The 17,583-nt window shown below is 39.0% G+C and overlaps 1 protein-coding gene across 1 annotated transcript; it reads right to left on the minus strand.

Annotated features, from left to right (window-relative positions):
• Positions 1–248: 248 nt before the first annotated feature.
• Positions 249–17,516, minus strand: exoc5 (exocyst complex component 5). The gene is made up of 18 exons (XM_053632518.1): positions 17,304–17,516; positions 15,370–15,464; positions 12,876–13,023; positions 12,206–12,400; positions 9,315–9,379; positions 8,031–8,059; positions 7,563–7,672; positions 7,440–7,484; positions 7,157–7,297; positions 6,979–7,058; positions 6,655–6,864; positions 5,549–5,696; positions 5,350–5,458; positions 5,129–5,249; positions 4,949–5,035; positions 4,636–4,750; positions 4,272–4,487; positions 249–2,582 (listed from the first exon to the last, which is right to left on the minus strand). The coding sequence occupies exons 1-18, from the start codon at positions 17,328–17,330 to the stop codon at positions 2,394–2,396; spliced, it is 2,130 nt and encodes a 709-aa protein (XP_053488493.1). The 5' UTR covers positions 17,331–17,516; the 3' UTR covers positions 249–2,393.
• Between the last annotated feature and the right edge of the window lie 67 nt (positions 17,517–17,583).

Below are 17,583 nucleotides of genomic sequence, written 5' to 3' on the forward strand. Positions count from 1 at the left end.
TATACAGAAGAAATCAGGGCAAATACTTTTTCACAGGACTGGATGTATGATGAGGCTGTACCGCAGGGCAAATATTTTAACGAAGTTACAATAATAGCAATATGAAACAGGTAGTCCTAGTGCACTGTGCTTTAGTAACTGCCACTGAACCTTCATTGTGAGCAGTGGTGACATTATAAAACCAGTGAATGTATGAGCACATGATGAGCATACAGTTTGCTGAGGTAAGGAATGTACACTCTGAAATGTCATATTTTCATATTTTATTGAATTAGATTTGCATGTTATTATTAGTGAGAAAAAGTGAGATTGACAATGTGACAACTTGTTTTATTATTTTGTAGATTCGTTAATCATATCAAGGCAGTTCAATATCAGCTGACGTGTATGTGTGCCTGTGCAAAAGCAGGAGATCAACAATGAGAAAATGTAAGAAAAGAAAAAAGTAACACCAAAGCCAGGCACAAGCAAGATGTCGGACATCCCCCTTCCTTCTCCACAGATCCTTTTGGTTAAGTTCAGGTTGGGTCATATGACACTGTCAGAATTATCACTCACTGGTGTTGACTGGAGCTGAAAGGGGACACTTGACCCCTTTAATCAGACTCAGCCAACAGTTTTTAGAGAGAAACTTGCACCTCAAGTCACAATTTTAACCAATTAATTCTTAACTTGTGTGCTCAGTGAGCGAGTTATTCCATGAATATTAAAGATTGTATGTGAGTACATTAAGATGTACTAGCATTAGTGTTTTGGATCAAAATGTTGTTTTGTTACATTTCTGAGCAAGCTGGTGGTGAACACAATTATTTAGACTCAATATTTCTGCACTTGTATGTCATCCATACAATGAACGTCTTAAAAGTATCAGGTTTGGAAATTTCTACTTAAAAAAAAAAAAAAGACTGTTTTAAGAAGGAATATACACTGTGGTAGATTACAAATGCAAATAAATGCCACTATGTGCATGGAAGCATCTAAATATCCCTACTACCCTATTATACAGTAGTCGAAAAACAGTATACCAAAGGAGTAGTATGTCCTATTGTGTGTAGGCAAGAAATACCCGAATGTCGTACTGCTTCCGCCGGGATTCTGCAGTATGGAACCAACGCACACTTCGCTATCCCATAAGGCAATAGGACTGGCTCAGAAGAGCAGTCATAATAAAAAATGGCAAGCACGTCAGCTCTTAGTAAGATGTCGGTCACATGACAATACCAACATGGTGGCTGTAGTACATCCGGATTATATTCATGCTACACACTCAGTAAGCATCAACGTCAGTGCATACTGCATCAATGGCTGAGCAGTAGGTACTGAATGTAATGCAGAAAGGTATGGTCACAGTATGCGATTTCAAACACAACCTGTCAGAAATACTTTAATACACACAGAGAAGCCTTGCTTGCTAAACTTGTATCTTGTCTTCTCAGAAATGGAGATATTTGGCATTTTAAAAAAATCTCAGTTACTCTTACGTGAACCTCCACTGCTAGCATCCTAAGGAGAAAATAACTCAATTTTTTTTTAAATTCCCATTACAATAATAATAATAATAATAATAAAGATTCACAGGAATGTGCCTTTAACTAATATGCAATGTGTTTTCTGAATAAGAGTAACTGAGCAGAGAGCTATGCTGATTTCTGATAGAATTACTGCCACTTGTTTAGCAATTCAAAGCATTTATTCACATCCTATGTTATCAGAAGCGACCTGGGTAATGTTCAATTTTTGTTACTTAGTCCTGAGAGATGATTTATATAAATTCTGTAACGAACACCAAGTACAGAATTTACACCAGACAACTATGCACCCTTATGTGGGGGGGGAAAGACTGATTAGCTGTTGCTCATTAGGAAGCGCATGATGCAACCTGCTGAAGTGTCTCCAGTGCCAGCAGAGCCACATATATTTGGTACAATAAACTATTTAATTTGTGTTTCCAGCTATGAACCAAATTCATCTAACCCCTCAGCTTCAAAAACAGAAAAACAAACAAACCAAACCCTCTTTATGCTGTTCATTTTACAGTGTTGTGTGCATTATAGCATTAATGCAAAAACATGGTGAAGAGAAGAATACATTTAACATCAATGAAATGCCATACATTCATACATGTAGTTTACTGGTTAAAAGGAGAGCACAGAAAGGGATAAGGCAAATAAAACTTGAAAATACAAATGGGCAGATGCATAAATATTCTTTTCTCAGTATGCATTGGGCCACACATGTCCATGGGCTGTTGTGTCATTATAATTAAATGTATTTAAAAAAAAAAAAAAAAAAAAAAAAAGTAACAGTAAAAAAGTCCGAAAGCCACGCTGACTGACCCGAGAGTGCTGTTCTGATTGGACAGCTGTGTACTGGGTATACAGTCTTACCATTCATTAGCTAAAATGGCGGCCCAGTCTAGCTGAGCGATAGTCCGCTCTGAGCTGCACAAAGGCATGCAGGAGATTCTTGTCCAGGTTTGTGAGCTGATCTCCAGAGCAAACCTGCTTCAGATTGTCAGGAACAACAACCAGAAGGTTACATAGAGCGTGCAACGTGTCAAAGAGCTGCAGGACCAGAGGAACCTGAGACAGAAATAGGCACAGTAATTACACACCTACAAATCCAGGCTGAAACAAAACCAGTAGACAAAGTTGTCATTTGGTGAATTATATAACTGCTATTGGTGCATCAATGTGACAATTTGAATTGATGAATCAGTTTAAAAGGCAACGACTGAAATGTATTTGAGACGACAATTAGAAGTCAATCATCATCAACTGGTGTGTAAAATAATGAATATTTTAAAACTGATGTGTAAATAATTTAATAGGCTGCCAAGGTGATTTACCCATCCTTCTACAAGTCCTCTATTTCATTATCACCATTTGCTGAATTAACGGTAGGCCTACTCTAGTTTCTGATCAAAAGACAGATAAATTTAATTTTATCATATAGTAGATTCAGCGGTATTCCCTTGTCAAGTCGTGATGTAACGAGCTTTTGATAAAAATGTTTCCGGGTCCAAGCTTCTACTGCGTTGGCTGACATTCTCGTATTTTCAACATGCTGAAATGCTGTGCTCCTTGATATTTTAATAGATACGAGTCCAAAAAATTATAACACTTAGGATCATGATTTTTCATTAGTACTACAGAACAGAGTCAGTGTATTTTAGCAGCTTTTGGTAAATACAATTCATTTTAACGTAATGTGGTTTTTACCCACATAGCGTTAAGCAAATTATTTAAACCACGCAACATCAGCATCAACTGCAAATGTGTTATCTCAGACACTCTCGGGCTGCAATTTCATCTGTTCTCGTTGTCTTCGCCCTCTTCCACACGCACTCCATGTGGGTGCGGGACACATTTTACTCCACCCAAACCAAAAAAGCTGCCACATGCCACGTGTTTTTTTTTAAAGAAATACTTCAGCCAGATCATAGCATATCTTTAAATGTCAACTTTTGCTGTTTGCTTCTGAGAGTGTTTGGATCCGGAAATGGCTTTACGCTATGCGTGAGGTCAGACTTAACAAGCGGATTGTCACATATGATCAATTTTGACTGATGAAGAAACAGTAGAACTGGTAGGCACTACAAGTGGTTGAGAAAACAGCCTTGATGTGGTTTGGTAAATTCCCCACCCATATTCTGATGAATCCCACCTCCTGTTTTGTGATTGGCTAGCAATTCTACTTCAGATCAAGTGAACATTAAAAAGTGGTGTAGTTCAGTTTGTTTTTATAACACTATGACAGCTTCTATGGCTATTTCTATGGCGAGAAATGTCTATGGAACTCTATATAAGGTTTTTAAAGTCAATATTTCCTAAAAACTCTAAAATTGCATTATGTTTGGTTTAGTTCATCAACCATGGCAACAGTTGAACTTGAAAATTACTGCACATTATTTTTATCCCACTCATTCAGACACGTTTTGCTACGTTTGTCACATGGCTCAGTAAACCGGTTTGCTGTTGTACGTCCTCTTCTTTCATGCCGTGTTTTATGTTCAAGTCTATATGCATGTGTTCTGCATGAGAAATCGAATACAGTGCGATACCACTAATTACTGTGGCCATATTTCTTATTCAGCTGCAGCTTAAATTTTGACTGAAGCTAGGTGTACTACAGTCAAAAAGTGGTGATGTAAATATTACAGAATAACTTGATATAATCATGGTATTATGGAAAGCATGACAACTCCAATTACATCACCTCATTACCCAAGTTTTTACCCCTTATTAACTTGAACTCTGACCCCTCCTTACCCGGAAGTCTTTGGCGCAGCGGCGGTACTCTGCCACATCGCAGATGGCCAGCATGCCTCCCATGGAAGTGTAGCTGAACTGTTGCAGGTGCTCATGGATGAGCCTGTGAAAGCGCACGCCCAGCTCAGCCAGCACCGTGTCCACATTTTTTCCATCCATAGACCTCCGTACACACTCCACCTGCTTACTCACGTAGGCACATACCTTAGAGCATGCCTAAGAAAAGAGCACACAGGAACAACACTGCAGCATCGTGTCTAATGCAAATGACAACCAAATGTAAGTTCTTATGATTACACTATATTTTGAGTATTTACAATACATTTGTACTACAATTCAGAACTTACTTAAAGATATTACTTACTGTAGTGTACTGTAGTGCAGTCATTGCATTGTTCTCATCTTCTGGCCTGAAGTCGGTTTTCTTTTGCTCAGTGGCCAGAATATGTTTCATCTGGCCGATCATGCAGTTCAGTGTTCTAAACACGATCATCCAAGAAAGGCCAAATATAAGTATACATCCTAAATCATGTTCATTCATGTTTGATACTGCAGAAAATGAGCAATCAGGGTGTATCTCTGTTTTTAAAACACATGGCTACATGATTTTGATGAAGACAGGAATTTCTCAAAAATGCATCAGTATCGAGAGATGAAGAGAGATATAGAAGACTAACCGGTCAATGCCGGTATCTAGTTTCACTTCCATCTGATCAATCACCTCCTTTTTCTTTTGCAAACACTCCGTAAGCTTAGGTGAAGCGCTACAAGAGTCACAGCACAGGGCATAAGAGTCAGTGAGGGGTACTTCATGATTTTGTTTTCCTGGATCACACTGATTCATCATTTACACTCACCTAATAAGAGGCATGAGATGATCATTAAACTGCTTATCAAAGAGATGAAAAATAGTGTTAGCCTGCTGCACCACATCCAAGAAATAGAGGTTGGCGTTTTTGGCATCTGCAGAAGGAATAGCTGTGAAATGAAGACATCGTTATGTTTGATAAAGTAACGCCTCACAAGATAAAGCCATAATGAATGTAATGTTGAATATTTTTTTATATATCTTTTCTACCTGAAAGGCCAATCTCCAAAGCATAGTCAATATGGTCCACACAAAGGTGCTCTACAAGCAGCAGGAAGATAGAGTAGGCATTTTTAGGGAGATCAGCTGGGTCAGACAGCTATGAGGAGAGACACAGATATTAGCTTCCACAATCAATTTTGTCCCAGAATTTGAGAGGTTATAGAGCAAATATGAAACTCAGTTTTGCCTTGTTGCATCTCTGGAAGGCGTGACGTGTCTCCTGCAGCAGATTGACCACAACCTCCTGTGAGAGAAAGGTTTCTCCATGCGTGTCAATACTGGGACCCAAAGGCAGGTTAGTGCGCTGCCTGATCCGCTCTTTCAGCTCCTGGATACTGTACGTGTTTATGTGAGAAAGAGAACGGCATATATTAATGCAAGTATTCAGCTCATAAAGATACTCAAGTTATACAAGGATGAGCGAGAACATCAGTCTGTACTGAAACAGCACATGCTTGTGGTTTCTCTGCTTTAAATGAATACTTCAGAGTTTTTCAACCTAATCTCCATCTACTGCATCTGTAGCATAGGGGCAATTATAATGGACAACAATTTCCTCTGCAGAGAAATAAACCAAGTTCACTTATAGTGGAAGTCTACAGTCTGGTGTTGAACTTGGTTACAAATTAACGTGAAACCTGGATTTTTTTGTGAAACACCTTCAGGAATTCTCCTGCCAAATGTTTATATGAATTAAGCTCTGATTCTGTATTAGTCATCCTTTCAGAAGTAAGACACAGCAACGTCTCAGTTTCTGCCCAATTGTGCGCAGATGCCACAAAACTATGTGTATGAATTATGTTTACGGTATTATCACATGTCCGTCCCATCATAAGACCTTTACTGTCGTATTTTTAGATTTGCAACAAGCTCTTCACTCTTTTCTCTGAAAAGAGTAATGTGACAATATTATTGGTTAGGGTAATCCCTATAGATGAAGCTGAAAGAGACTGGAATATTCCAGAAAGGGGTTAGATTAATGTATTTATTTATTTATTTTTACTAGCTAACATTAACATAAAATCAGGATCAAGATCATTGAAGACTGGTGGCTGTTTACAGTTTTTCAATTGCAATATGAAACATTATTTGAAGCTGATATTTGCAAAGAGTGACTTCTACAAATCGTGTTTCATATTGCAATTGAAAAAGTGTAAACAGCCACCAGACAGCATCTGTTACAACTACTAAAAATTGTGAGTTTTGCAATTTATTCTCCAGGTCTAAGTAATGTCAAACATATATTAAACCATCAGACAAACGTTAGCATTTAAAAGACCCCCCCCCCCTCACCTTCCTGTGCCTACAGGACGTTTTTGGTGGTTCTTCGAGTCGTAGTATCGTTGCAGAATTGAAGCGCTACGAGACTGCAGATACTGCCGCTCCATGTCTATGTAGCTATCCAGGTAGGAGGAGAAGATGCTCTTAATCAGTTTGGATAGGAAGGTGTGTTTGTCCGAACCCAAGTTAAACTCCGTTAGTTTAGCAGCCAAAGCTGTGGTCCTGAAAGCAGAAATCCAAACTTTTTTTTTTTTTTTTTTAAACTTTCCAGACATTGTTAAAGGAGGTCAAACCACTGAGAATTGCAATTCCATTCACAGAAAATGAGATGAATACCTGGTGTAGAGGTCATAGAGGTTTTTGAGGTATTGCTCCAATTCACTGGAACGAGTCTCAAGTCCTTCTTTTACATGTGTCTAAAAGCATAAAAGTCAAGTCACTCCAGCTCTCAGAGAAGCAAATGATTTGGCAACATACGTGTACTTTATATCAGCATGTGTAGTTTGGATTGTACCTGTAACTTGTTCTCAAAGATGTTTTGGATGAGTTTGGCCATGACCATTTCTGGGCTACAGAAGACCTCGCCCACCTGCTTATTGACCCGCTGACAGAGAAGAGCAGTGTCATCAAACACGTCGCTTTGCAAGTATGCACCCTGAGAGAGAACACACAAAGATGTTATTGTATTATCTGCTGATAAATTAATCAGTTTCTAGATTTCTAACTGTCAGATGATCAGTTGCAGTCCAATATCTGAAATATAGTAAATATAATACGTGGGTCTATAGAGGGCTTACCTCTTGGCACTGCTTGATGTAGACATCTATACAATGGGCATAGCCCTGATAAAGAAAGCAGAGAAATATGAGACAATAATTATAGACAGTTTCAGAGGATAAAGTGTGGTCGCTCTACCTCACCTTGAAATGTAGCAGGACTGCAGCCACTTCTCTCATGCGGCCTATTTCCCCTCTGCGCTGAGCAGCTGTGAACTCCTGGATCAGCTGCCGCTCCAAGTCATGGTATTTACCTTAAATCACCACACACAGGTCATTTTTAAATGGACACATTGCTATCAGCACAGTCTATAGCAGGGGTGTCCAATCTTATCCGCAAAGGGCCGGTGTGGCTGCAGGTTTTCCACTCCAACCAAGCAGGAGCCACACCTGATTCCACCCGTTTAATCAGATGATCTTGGCTTTCAATAGACTCAGGTGTGGCTTCTGCTTGGTTGGAATGAAAACCTGTACCCACACCGGCCCTTTCCGGATAAGGCCTGACACCCCCGGTCTAAAGCATTCATGATTTAATGATTTAAATTTCTACCTTGTCGTTTTTATCTTTCACAATATGTGCTTTTTAATCAATTAAAAGGAATAAACACTCACTTGCTATCTTGGCCTTCACATCAGCAAATCTTGATGAGAATATTGAGAAGGACAGAGAAAATAGCAAATAACAGAGAGCAGTAATTAGCCATTCAGTTTGAAAACCTTGATTTGTAAAAGCCAGAGCTAAAAATCTTTTTAAAACATGGCAAATGAGATAAGTCATGGCCTGAAAATGAAGTACATTTTGAAAACTTTGAATTATAAGGTTCTATGTGGTTTTTTTTGTAAAAAACTAGTTCATGTTGTAAGTTTGTTAGTACCTGAATACTCAATTCAAATCAATTGTACAGCATTTTTAACAATAGACACTGTCACAAAGCAGCTTACAGAAATAAATACATCCAGGATATAAATTTGAAATGTATGAATTTATCCCTAATGAGCAAGCCAGAGGCGACAAGAGTCGAATAAGTGAATGTTTATAAGAATATGTGAGATGTTTTACATCAAAATACTTCTTTAAACTCTACAATAATATTGGTTAGGTCAAAATATTTGAAAAGTTGAAAAGAATCTACTTGGATCTTATTAAGGATCAAAACTTTACAACTATATCTTAAAATCCACTGTTAAATAAAACCTTATAACTCCAAGGTCTTGATTCGTCATAGTCCAAGCATGACCAATTGCTTACTTTGATGCCTGCTTTCATTTGCATTAATTTGTTTTAATCAAGGTACTCAAATCAAATGGTGTTTAGTTGTTAGCATTTTCCCAGGGTGGACAATGGAATTATAAATTCAGTACTTGCCTGGAAATATAACTGACTAGGTGCAAAATGGTAGCTAAAATAACATAAGGTATGGTAAAGTGTTAAGTGGTTACTGTAAGTATATTACTACAGACTAAAGGAAATGAACAAAGTGTCTAATGTGTAATTGGGTTTGGGCTGCAAAAGGTCAGCAAGCTGTTGGTCAGTGTTTCGACTATGAGCCGTGATGTTCTGTTCTCGCATGTAATGATATTATTTGAGTCTGGCTAACAGCTTTATTTTCACTCAGTGGGTTTAACTGCAAGGTGACTTGTTATACAATTGCAGGCATGGGAGTCACATGACAGCTTTGCCCTACTGCAGTGATGTAGGAAGATTTTCCCCCCCTGTTCCTGGATATTGAACCTACATGTCCTGTGGGCAGCTATGAGTAGAGAAACTAATAGTCAGGACACAAAATCTGCTTGTCCCAAGTGCCCCGGCTAGTGATTTGTCCACCCATGTACTTTGGATTATTTTTCCCCTCCTAGTCCCACCTCTCTTCTCCCTCATCATCTCACACTGCTTACCTGTCAAACGGCAACTCCTGAGCAATCAGGTGCAACTTCTGAATGATGTCAGCAGCTTCCTTTATCTGCCCAGAATATTAAAAATAGCAAAAGACATTACAATAAGAACGGATACACACGAGTCAGAAATAAAGAGATGGTCATCTTGCTAACAGGGGAAAATGGGAAATGAGAAATGCCTTTGTGGCATTGTGGCACAGGCCTTAAACCTGAAGATCAGCTTACAGTAAATCTTTGCATCACTCCCTCCCACCAATCCCTCCTTTCTCTTGTCCAGCACAGAGAAGATATGAGTGAGCCCATCAGAAGCAGCTTGCCTAACTCCCTGCTCTACCCTCCGCTGCCCATCTCGCGCTTTACTCTCACTCTGTCGTAAGTATTATAAATGGACTATGGCTAATCCCATGGCAGCCTTACTAAATCGTCTTCTATAATCTGTCCCGATGGGCAGGTATGAGGTCTCACCAAATACAGGGCCAGACAAGAACATCCCACCGCTCCCTTCAATGCTAACATATTGGGAGAACAGGATGGGAGAAGGCCCCAGCATCCACACATCTTCCACTCCTGCCTGCCTCAGCTAACATCATTACTGTGCTCCCATGAGGTGGATCCAGCTTTTTCTGCTCTCCTCATCGAGGTTTTCTAAGTATCTGTCCCCCAGCTAAGATTAGCTAAATCCCATGTAAGTGATGTAGCAGTCTCCCTGCAGTGGGGTTTTTTACCAGTGCTTGTCTTCACACTGTCTGAGGCCAGCCCTCCTTTTCGAAGGGATTAGGTCGGCCTTCCTTCCCTCCATTTCTTCTCCCCCTTTAGCTATTCACCACCATCTCCTTTCCCTGACCCTTCTCTTCTCTTCTGAAGGTGGGCTCATTTATGAAAAGAAATCTGAAAAGTCTGCCGGGTATATTCCCACGCATCTCTCAGGGAGCGTGTTGGTGGTCTAATGCTAATAGCATATGATATGTAAGACTTACCACCCAAGTTACACCACCACGTACTGACTTGAAAGACGCTTATGAAGTGGCATTACATATTGGGGTTGGTGTGCATCTATATTTGTGTAGACCTAACCATCTAATCTAATATCCTGTACCATTCATAACAGCATCAAATATCCATAATGTTTTTTAAATTTCCATTAGAAAAACATAGCTGATAATATAGAGTCATTAACAGGAAATAATCATTTTAGAGTAAATTTTAACCACAAACCTTCATTATCATTCAACAAACATCCAGCATTTATAAATCCTTAATCATCTTACTTTATAGATTGACAAAGCATAACACCAGGGTCAGGCTCGCCTATTTCACTAGATAATTTACACAAGTTGAAAAAACGAGACCAGTAAAAGTTCAACATAAGACCAGTGTTGCACTTGTTTTTAACTACACAAGAGCAAGATAGCTATGATGCATATCCTATAGTTGTTTGGTTGTGAACGGCCCTAGATACATATCTTCAGGACGTAATGCCAGCCTAAACAGTGGAGCAGTATGGCACAATCTAACACAAGGTCAGCAGCAGACTGAACAAACTATAGCTTTGTTTGAAATTGCATGCGTTTGTACCATTCTAGACATTTTTAAGTATTGTTTATATCAAGTGCATTTAATATGATTTCTCCCACAAATCAGTTATTTAAGGATGCACATTTTGTCCACTTCGAGTACTCGCCAGAACTACATTGTTGTCTATGCTCATATACCGTATGTGACACGGACACCTTTTGCTTCTGCAATGCATCTTGTTTCAGCATCTCACTTGTTCAATATTACAGGCTGTTATAATGTTAGTTACAACATTATACAAAAAAAACCCCAGCGTAATAAAAATACAAGCATCATGTGAAGACCGGCTGACCAAAATCAATAAATTATTGGAGAGAAAGTGTGTCTCTCTCTGCTTTTCCTCCGGTTACTGTAATTACAGTAGTATGCGCACACTGCTGTTTGCATGGCTTACAGAAATGTGTAAAAGCTAATGTGGATGGCTTGACCAATGTTGTGCCGCACAGTTGCCATAACAGTCACATCGTTAAGAGTCATTCCTTAAAATGGAGAAGAAAAAAAAAAAAAACCCAACAAACTGTGTGACCATCGTTTTAATGATCGATCATTCATGTCTCTTCTGATTACTGGAACCCATGCCAAATACCATTCACCTCAAACTTCTAGATTACTACTTGGTTAATATTTTTATGTTTAAAAGATCAACAGTTGAGTGAAACTGCATAGTAGTTTAGTTCAGATGGGACTTTTATCCATCAGCAGTTGATTAATTTCTGGAAAAAAAAAGGTGTGCATTCTAAAATAAACACACTAGCCTGCCTAGGACTACCTGCCTCCCACAACACAGGCATTGAGGATGGAGGGGCAGACAAAATCCTGCTAATGCAGGAGGCAGAGATCTAGGGGTATAAAATGAAATTTTCTTCCCATGAGTGAGGCCATATTTATTTGAGCCTGTATGTCCAGTCTCCTGAGCATCTTGAGCATCTCAGAGTTGATGGGTAGGGGAAACACAACATAAAATGATTATTAGAAAGTAATTTAAAAAAAACAACAACAACAAAACTGTAATTTAGAGTTGGGGAAAACGTCTGTCATTGTTAGTTCATGTCTTTGGTCAGACTGTATATAGTTCATCTGTGCTAAATTCTTCTTTTGTCTATAATTTTCCACTATGCCAAAGTAAAACAAATTTTGATTCGAGTTTGTTCAAATATATGTATGTGATTTTAGAAACTGCGTATAACAACCACAATAATGATGAAACAAATACTGCTTCCATATCAGTTGTGTTCGCAAACATATGCATAGTTATGAATCAAATAACACATACCCATCCAATGACATCACAGTGCTTATTATTTTGAAATACTAACCTTCTCAGGGTTGTTAAAGACATCACTGCGCAACTCCCCATCCAGGAATTCATTGAAGTAGGTCATAAGTCTCTGGGCCTCCACAGCCCTCTGCCTTGGAGTGTTCACGCCCTCCAGCTGGTCTCCCAGGTGACACACCTTAGTGGCCACGTAGCTGATGTGGTCATCCAGCTCTTGGAAATGCTGAAAGGCGACCTGTGGAAACAGCCAAAGATTCACAGCTAGCACAGTACACGGTGCACGACTTCTCAGGAAAAATCTCAATCTTTCACACTACATAAATTTAATCTCTTGTGATGAGTTATCAATTGCAGATGGGGCACATGCACTATATGAGCTTTCACCTGGAGAGATCTCCATCAAAGTTTGCCTGATCCCCAAATGCCTCTTTCACATGAAAATAAACATGAGAGTGGTCTATCGTGCAAGTTTGTGGCTGTCATTATGTTCAGAAACATGAAAAAGAAAAAAGTGAAAAATGTTGAGGAAATATTGGTTGGGGAATTTTCTGTTCTGCAAAGAGAACTGGACCTATAATCTGGACCAAAAAAAAAAAAAAAAAAAAAAAAAAAAAAACACACAACAAAAACAAAACCCACCACAACAATGCGCACTACATTCAGGTACCCCCAACCTGACCCACTTGGTTTAATCCATCAGATCATCAAACCTGGTTGCTCCTTTGCAGCTCCTGGACTTTATGTGCAAACTCTTTGGCTTCCCGATGGCACTGCTGTTCAAGCTTCTCAACTTTCCTCTGGATCCTCTCGTCCAGCAGTTTCAGTTCTTCTATGTGGTTAACAAACTCTTCTAGCAGCCTGAGACAACAGGTATAACAATCACTATGGTTTGTCTACACACAGTGTTTTATTTTCAGAGCAATGCATCTAGAGAGGTAAAAAGATCAGTCAAAGGGTGATTGGGCATTTTCTGTACTACTAAATTATGAGATTAATCGCCCCCTTCATATTCGCTTGGCCCCATCAGTGGAGATTTTTAAGTCTCAGCTGAAAACACATCTTTATACTTTGGCATTTGAATTGGGGGAACCCTGAGATATTTTTTCTGATAATTAACACACTTTCTATGTTTGTAGCGATGGTACGTATGTGTGTATGTGTGTGTGTGTGTGTGTGTGTTTATATAGCGCATTTAAAATCTGTTGTTTTTAAATGCACTATACAATTAAAGTGAGTTGAGTTTAATTCTTTTTCGACCAAAAAAACCCCAATCTTATTGATTATTAATGGATAACAACAAATTATTATTATTATTATAAAAATGCTCAAATTTTAGCAAGTATAAGGATAGCAATTCATAATAGTGACTAATAGTGATAATATTTACTGCACTGTTGACACATACTTTGCCAGAAGTACACACGGTAAACGGCTGGTTACAGCGGACATATACATACCGGATTTCTAGTCTACAATTTCCAGGAATAAAAATGCATAAGCCAGGTATTTAAGAACTGTATCTGACTATTAAAGCCCTCACACCAATAGCTACACTTCCTGAAAATGAGAAAAGACAGAGTCTATACAGAATTTTGGAAAACTGCAGGAACTGAAAACTGCAGGAAAAGAAGCATTACAATGTCTTAAAAACTACATTTACAGTGCTGGCAAAACAGTTAGTTGCCTGTTACCATAAACTGCAACTCCACATAAAAGTGGCCTTTTTTTTTTAAATGTGTGAGTGTGTGTATCACATACTACTCAGAGCTTTGTCAGCTGCATTTCTAAGCACTTGCTGGACAGCAGAGTAAAAACCTTCATGTTTGGATTCTCTGGGTGGTTGAAAAAAAAAAAAAAAAACCCATTCCAAAGTGATGAGTGCAAAATCTCATATCACAATAATACCCCCCCCCCCAATGCTGAGTGCAGCTTAGGGTCTTTTCCCTTCTCTCTTTCACTGAGATTCGTTCTCTTCCATCATTTGTGAGTCAGCACTTCAGGTGCTTGTATCAGCCTCTACACGGGTGAGAGGGTAGTGTAAAATCTGGGCTGATGTTTCTGCATTACAGCACTACCAAAATTCAACAACATTAAAGTGAACTGTTGTAACATATCCAAGATAGACAGTTAGGCCTGACTGTCCAGCATCAGTTATTGTGAAGACCCAACAAGTATTATTGTTGGGGAATGCCCACAAAGTTTGTTAACGCCTGTTATCACTTGTGTTATAGCAGCTCATAACAACCAAAATCCTTGATCATTAAGACATAAGTGGAAAACAAAGGAACAGCTTGACCACTGTTTCAAAGCAGTGACACAGGAGACATCTTCCATGAATGTTAATTAATAAACAAAATGGTCAAAGTTTCCTCTTGGGGATCAATAAATTCAGTCAGTCCGTCTAAGATCTGGCTGTAATGTGAGCGATAGGTTAATATTAATGAACTTGTTTGATGTTATTGTTTCTCAGCACATTTACATGGACTTAAAGTAAACGGATTTTTTTTAAAATGCGCTGTTGTTTTACAAAGAAAAAAAAAACATGTAAATGTTGATGTGGTGACTTTTTTTGTTAGGAGACATCTAACATTTATGGAAGGAGTCTCGGCTGTAAGCGAGATAGAGAGAGTAATCCGATCGAGTGACAGACAGAAAGCGAGGGGGGAGCGAGAGGGAGAGAGATGGGGGCAGGGGGATTGGTGAGGAAATGACTGTATCCTATACAGTTGTGACAAACAAACTATACTGTAGTTTAAATTGCCGTAACATGACGACCTTTTTTAGCCTATTCCAACTCCTTGGAGTTGTAACGAAAAATTCTGGGATGGTCCAACCTCTTTATACACATTAATAATCAATGACTGGTGATCATTAATAATGAACATTAATGTTCTCCAGATTTAACAGTATTGCACGCAGATGTGTATGGCAAGTCTAGGAAAACCCGCTGAATGTTTCTGTGGCTAAATTCTGACAAACTTAGACCCCCGGCCATAATACTGTTTTTCTGAATAATTTACTTGTATACTCGTGCAGAGATCATGCTGGGTAAGAAGTCATTCTAATAAACGCTGCAAAATAGAAGAATATTTCAGTTTGGGAAAACTGTAGTACAAAATGTCAGTGTCTCACCATGTGCAAACATTTTTCCCAGGCTTCCACAAGGGTAATTTTCCAGAAACTAACATTAAAGCGTATTCTTACTTTTTAGGGTCAAATGCTTCTGCTCCTCCTTTTGAACCACCCCCTGGAGTTCTCCAGGCCAGTCGCTCAATGTACTCATCTGCATCAAACGGTTCCTACAGGAAAACAAACAACAATTACATATACATTGCTATTTACATTGCATAGATTACACAATGTAGGTACACTCAGCCCGATCAACAGGTAAACCTACCCTATAGGGTATGTAGATCAATTATTGAATGTAGCCCAGATGTTGCTATGCACATCAGACCACCCTGTCAGTCTGTCACAAGACCACCGCTGACCAAAATGTTATTTGGATGGTGGAGGATTTCCAGAACCACAATCACAGTGACACGGAAGTGCTTTACACTTACTGCCCACTATACTATACAGACCTGTGCTGTTGGTCCACTTTGTAGACATAGAGGTTGTGTCCCAAATGACACACTATGTACTCAAACATCTAGTCTATGAATTTTATAAAAGGTTATTTTTTTCATTCAACATCAGAGTCTGATAGCCCCGCCCCCTCCGCAACGTAATTAAAGCTGCAACAGTTGAGTGCATGAAGTGTCCAGCATTGGGCTGTGTCCGAAACTGCATACTTCCCCTACTACACAGTAGGCGAAAAGCAGTACGCCAGAGGGGTGGTATGTCCAAATTCTCAGTATGTGAGAAACAGTAGGTGAGAAATACTCGGATGGCGAACTGTTTCCGGCGAGATTTTGCAGTATGCAACCGATACACACTACTCGAGTCAAACAATCCCATGATGCAACAGGACAATTGAGAATGAGCTCAGAAAAGAAAAGAAGAAAAAAAAACGCAGAAGACAGTGTCGGTTCTTTTTAAAATATTAAACATTGGTTAAACAGGACTTGTTTAGCAATACCAGAATAAACTGTTAACTTGTTTAATATTTGTGTGTTTATGATGACGTCGAAGGTCACATGACAATGCTAACATGGCGGATGTAGTATGCCCGGGATTGTAGTCACATTGTAATACACACTCACACTGATTAGTACGTACTGTCATAGTTTGCGATTTCGGACGCAGCCTTCGTTTTTCCGGTTTATTAAGTGCATCATCCGGGTATTTAAAGTGTACTTTATCTATGTGGCGTTGTCAGTGTGTACACACTACTCGCACTATTTATACTACAAAATGGCACAGAATAGTGCATAAGTACGCGAATTGGGACGCACCTAGAGACTTGAGCTCTTTTTTCATGTACAGTGGGTATTAATTGTCGTATGTTACAAAGTGCATCTTTATAGTATACCTGGGGAAATGACTAGTGAGTCGAGCTGTAAGGTTGGTAATTGTGAGCAATGCAGTAAGGACAGACTTGAGCTCAGTCAGTCAATAACAAAATGACAGCACTGCGCTGATAACCTTTAACCTTTAGTATGCTACAAAAATGAAGGATACGCTAAATAAAATGTAAATATACACTCAGCTAAGTAATAAAACAAGATATAAATGTACTATTGAGATACACCGCTGTAAAAAAAAAACAAAAAAAAAAACCCATCAATACACTCCATTAACTTTAGTTTTAACTACAAAAGCAGCAAAGTGGAGCATTTCGTCACAGCACAAAATTGCATCCTAAATTGTCCTATACTCCTTACAAAGCTGCATTACATACAATAGGAAATAATAGCTTTTACACCCTTTGTAAGTGCACTACATGTCAAAAACAGAGCCATTTGAGATTTAGCCTCTTACAGCTGCTCTGTTCACCCTGTTAAATGCTAACAGGCCAAAGTCGGCTAGTCTTTTATACAACACGCAAGATAATTTGTTGACACTTATTTAATGTAAAATAATTTTGACTTTCATAAAAACGTAAATGATTCCTTTTATTAAGGTGCTCGTTTTATTTCCCAAGCTAGCTAACCAAGCTAACCTGCTAACTAGCTTGACTAAGTAACGCAACTTACCTCAAATAATTGCGCCGTCGTAGCCATCTTTCCTGAACAGAGAGATGTTGCTCGAGGCAAAGAAACTCTGACAAAAAGCACGAACCTTTTCTAAAGCATACAGCGGATCGTAAAGCTAACGCTCATTCACCCTAAATCAAGGCCCTCTGCTTCCTGCGCACAGCTGCCATAACCGGGCCGGAAAGAGCGAACGAACAAAACTCGGTCTTCAGCAGCAGGTCTGAGATCAGTTCGCTTTCCTTTATTTATTACTGTTAGCGCGGTGTGTAGAGGCGTGTAA

Source organism: Ictalurus furcatus, chromosome 9, assembly GCF_023375685.1.
Source record: "Ictalurus furcatus strain D&B chromosome 9, Billie_1.0, whole genome shotgun sequence".
Taxonomy (NCBI): Eukaryota; Metazoa; Chordata; class Actinopteri; order Siluriformes; family Ictaluridae; genus Ictalurus; species Ictalurus furcatus.

Excerpts from the sequence above, each read along its gene's own strand:
- exoc5 (XM_053632518.1), bottom strand. The coding sequence starts at position 17,330 with ATGGCTACGACGGCGCAATTATTTGAG. Across the intron at positions 5,250-5,349 it reads TTTGGAGATTGGCCTTTCAG|CTATTCCTTCTGCAGATGCC; the intron begins GTAGAAAAGATA and ends TTCATTTCACAG. Across the intron at positions 5,036-5,128 it reads CATCTCATGCCTCTTATTAG|CGCTTCACCTAAGCTTACGG; the intron begins GTGAGTGTAAAT and ends TGACTCTTGTAG.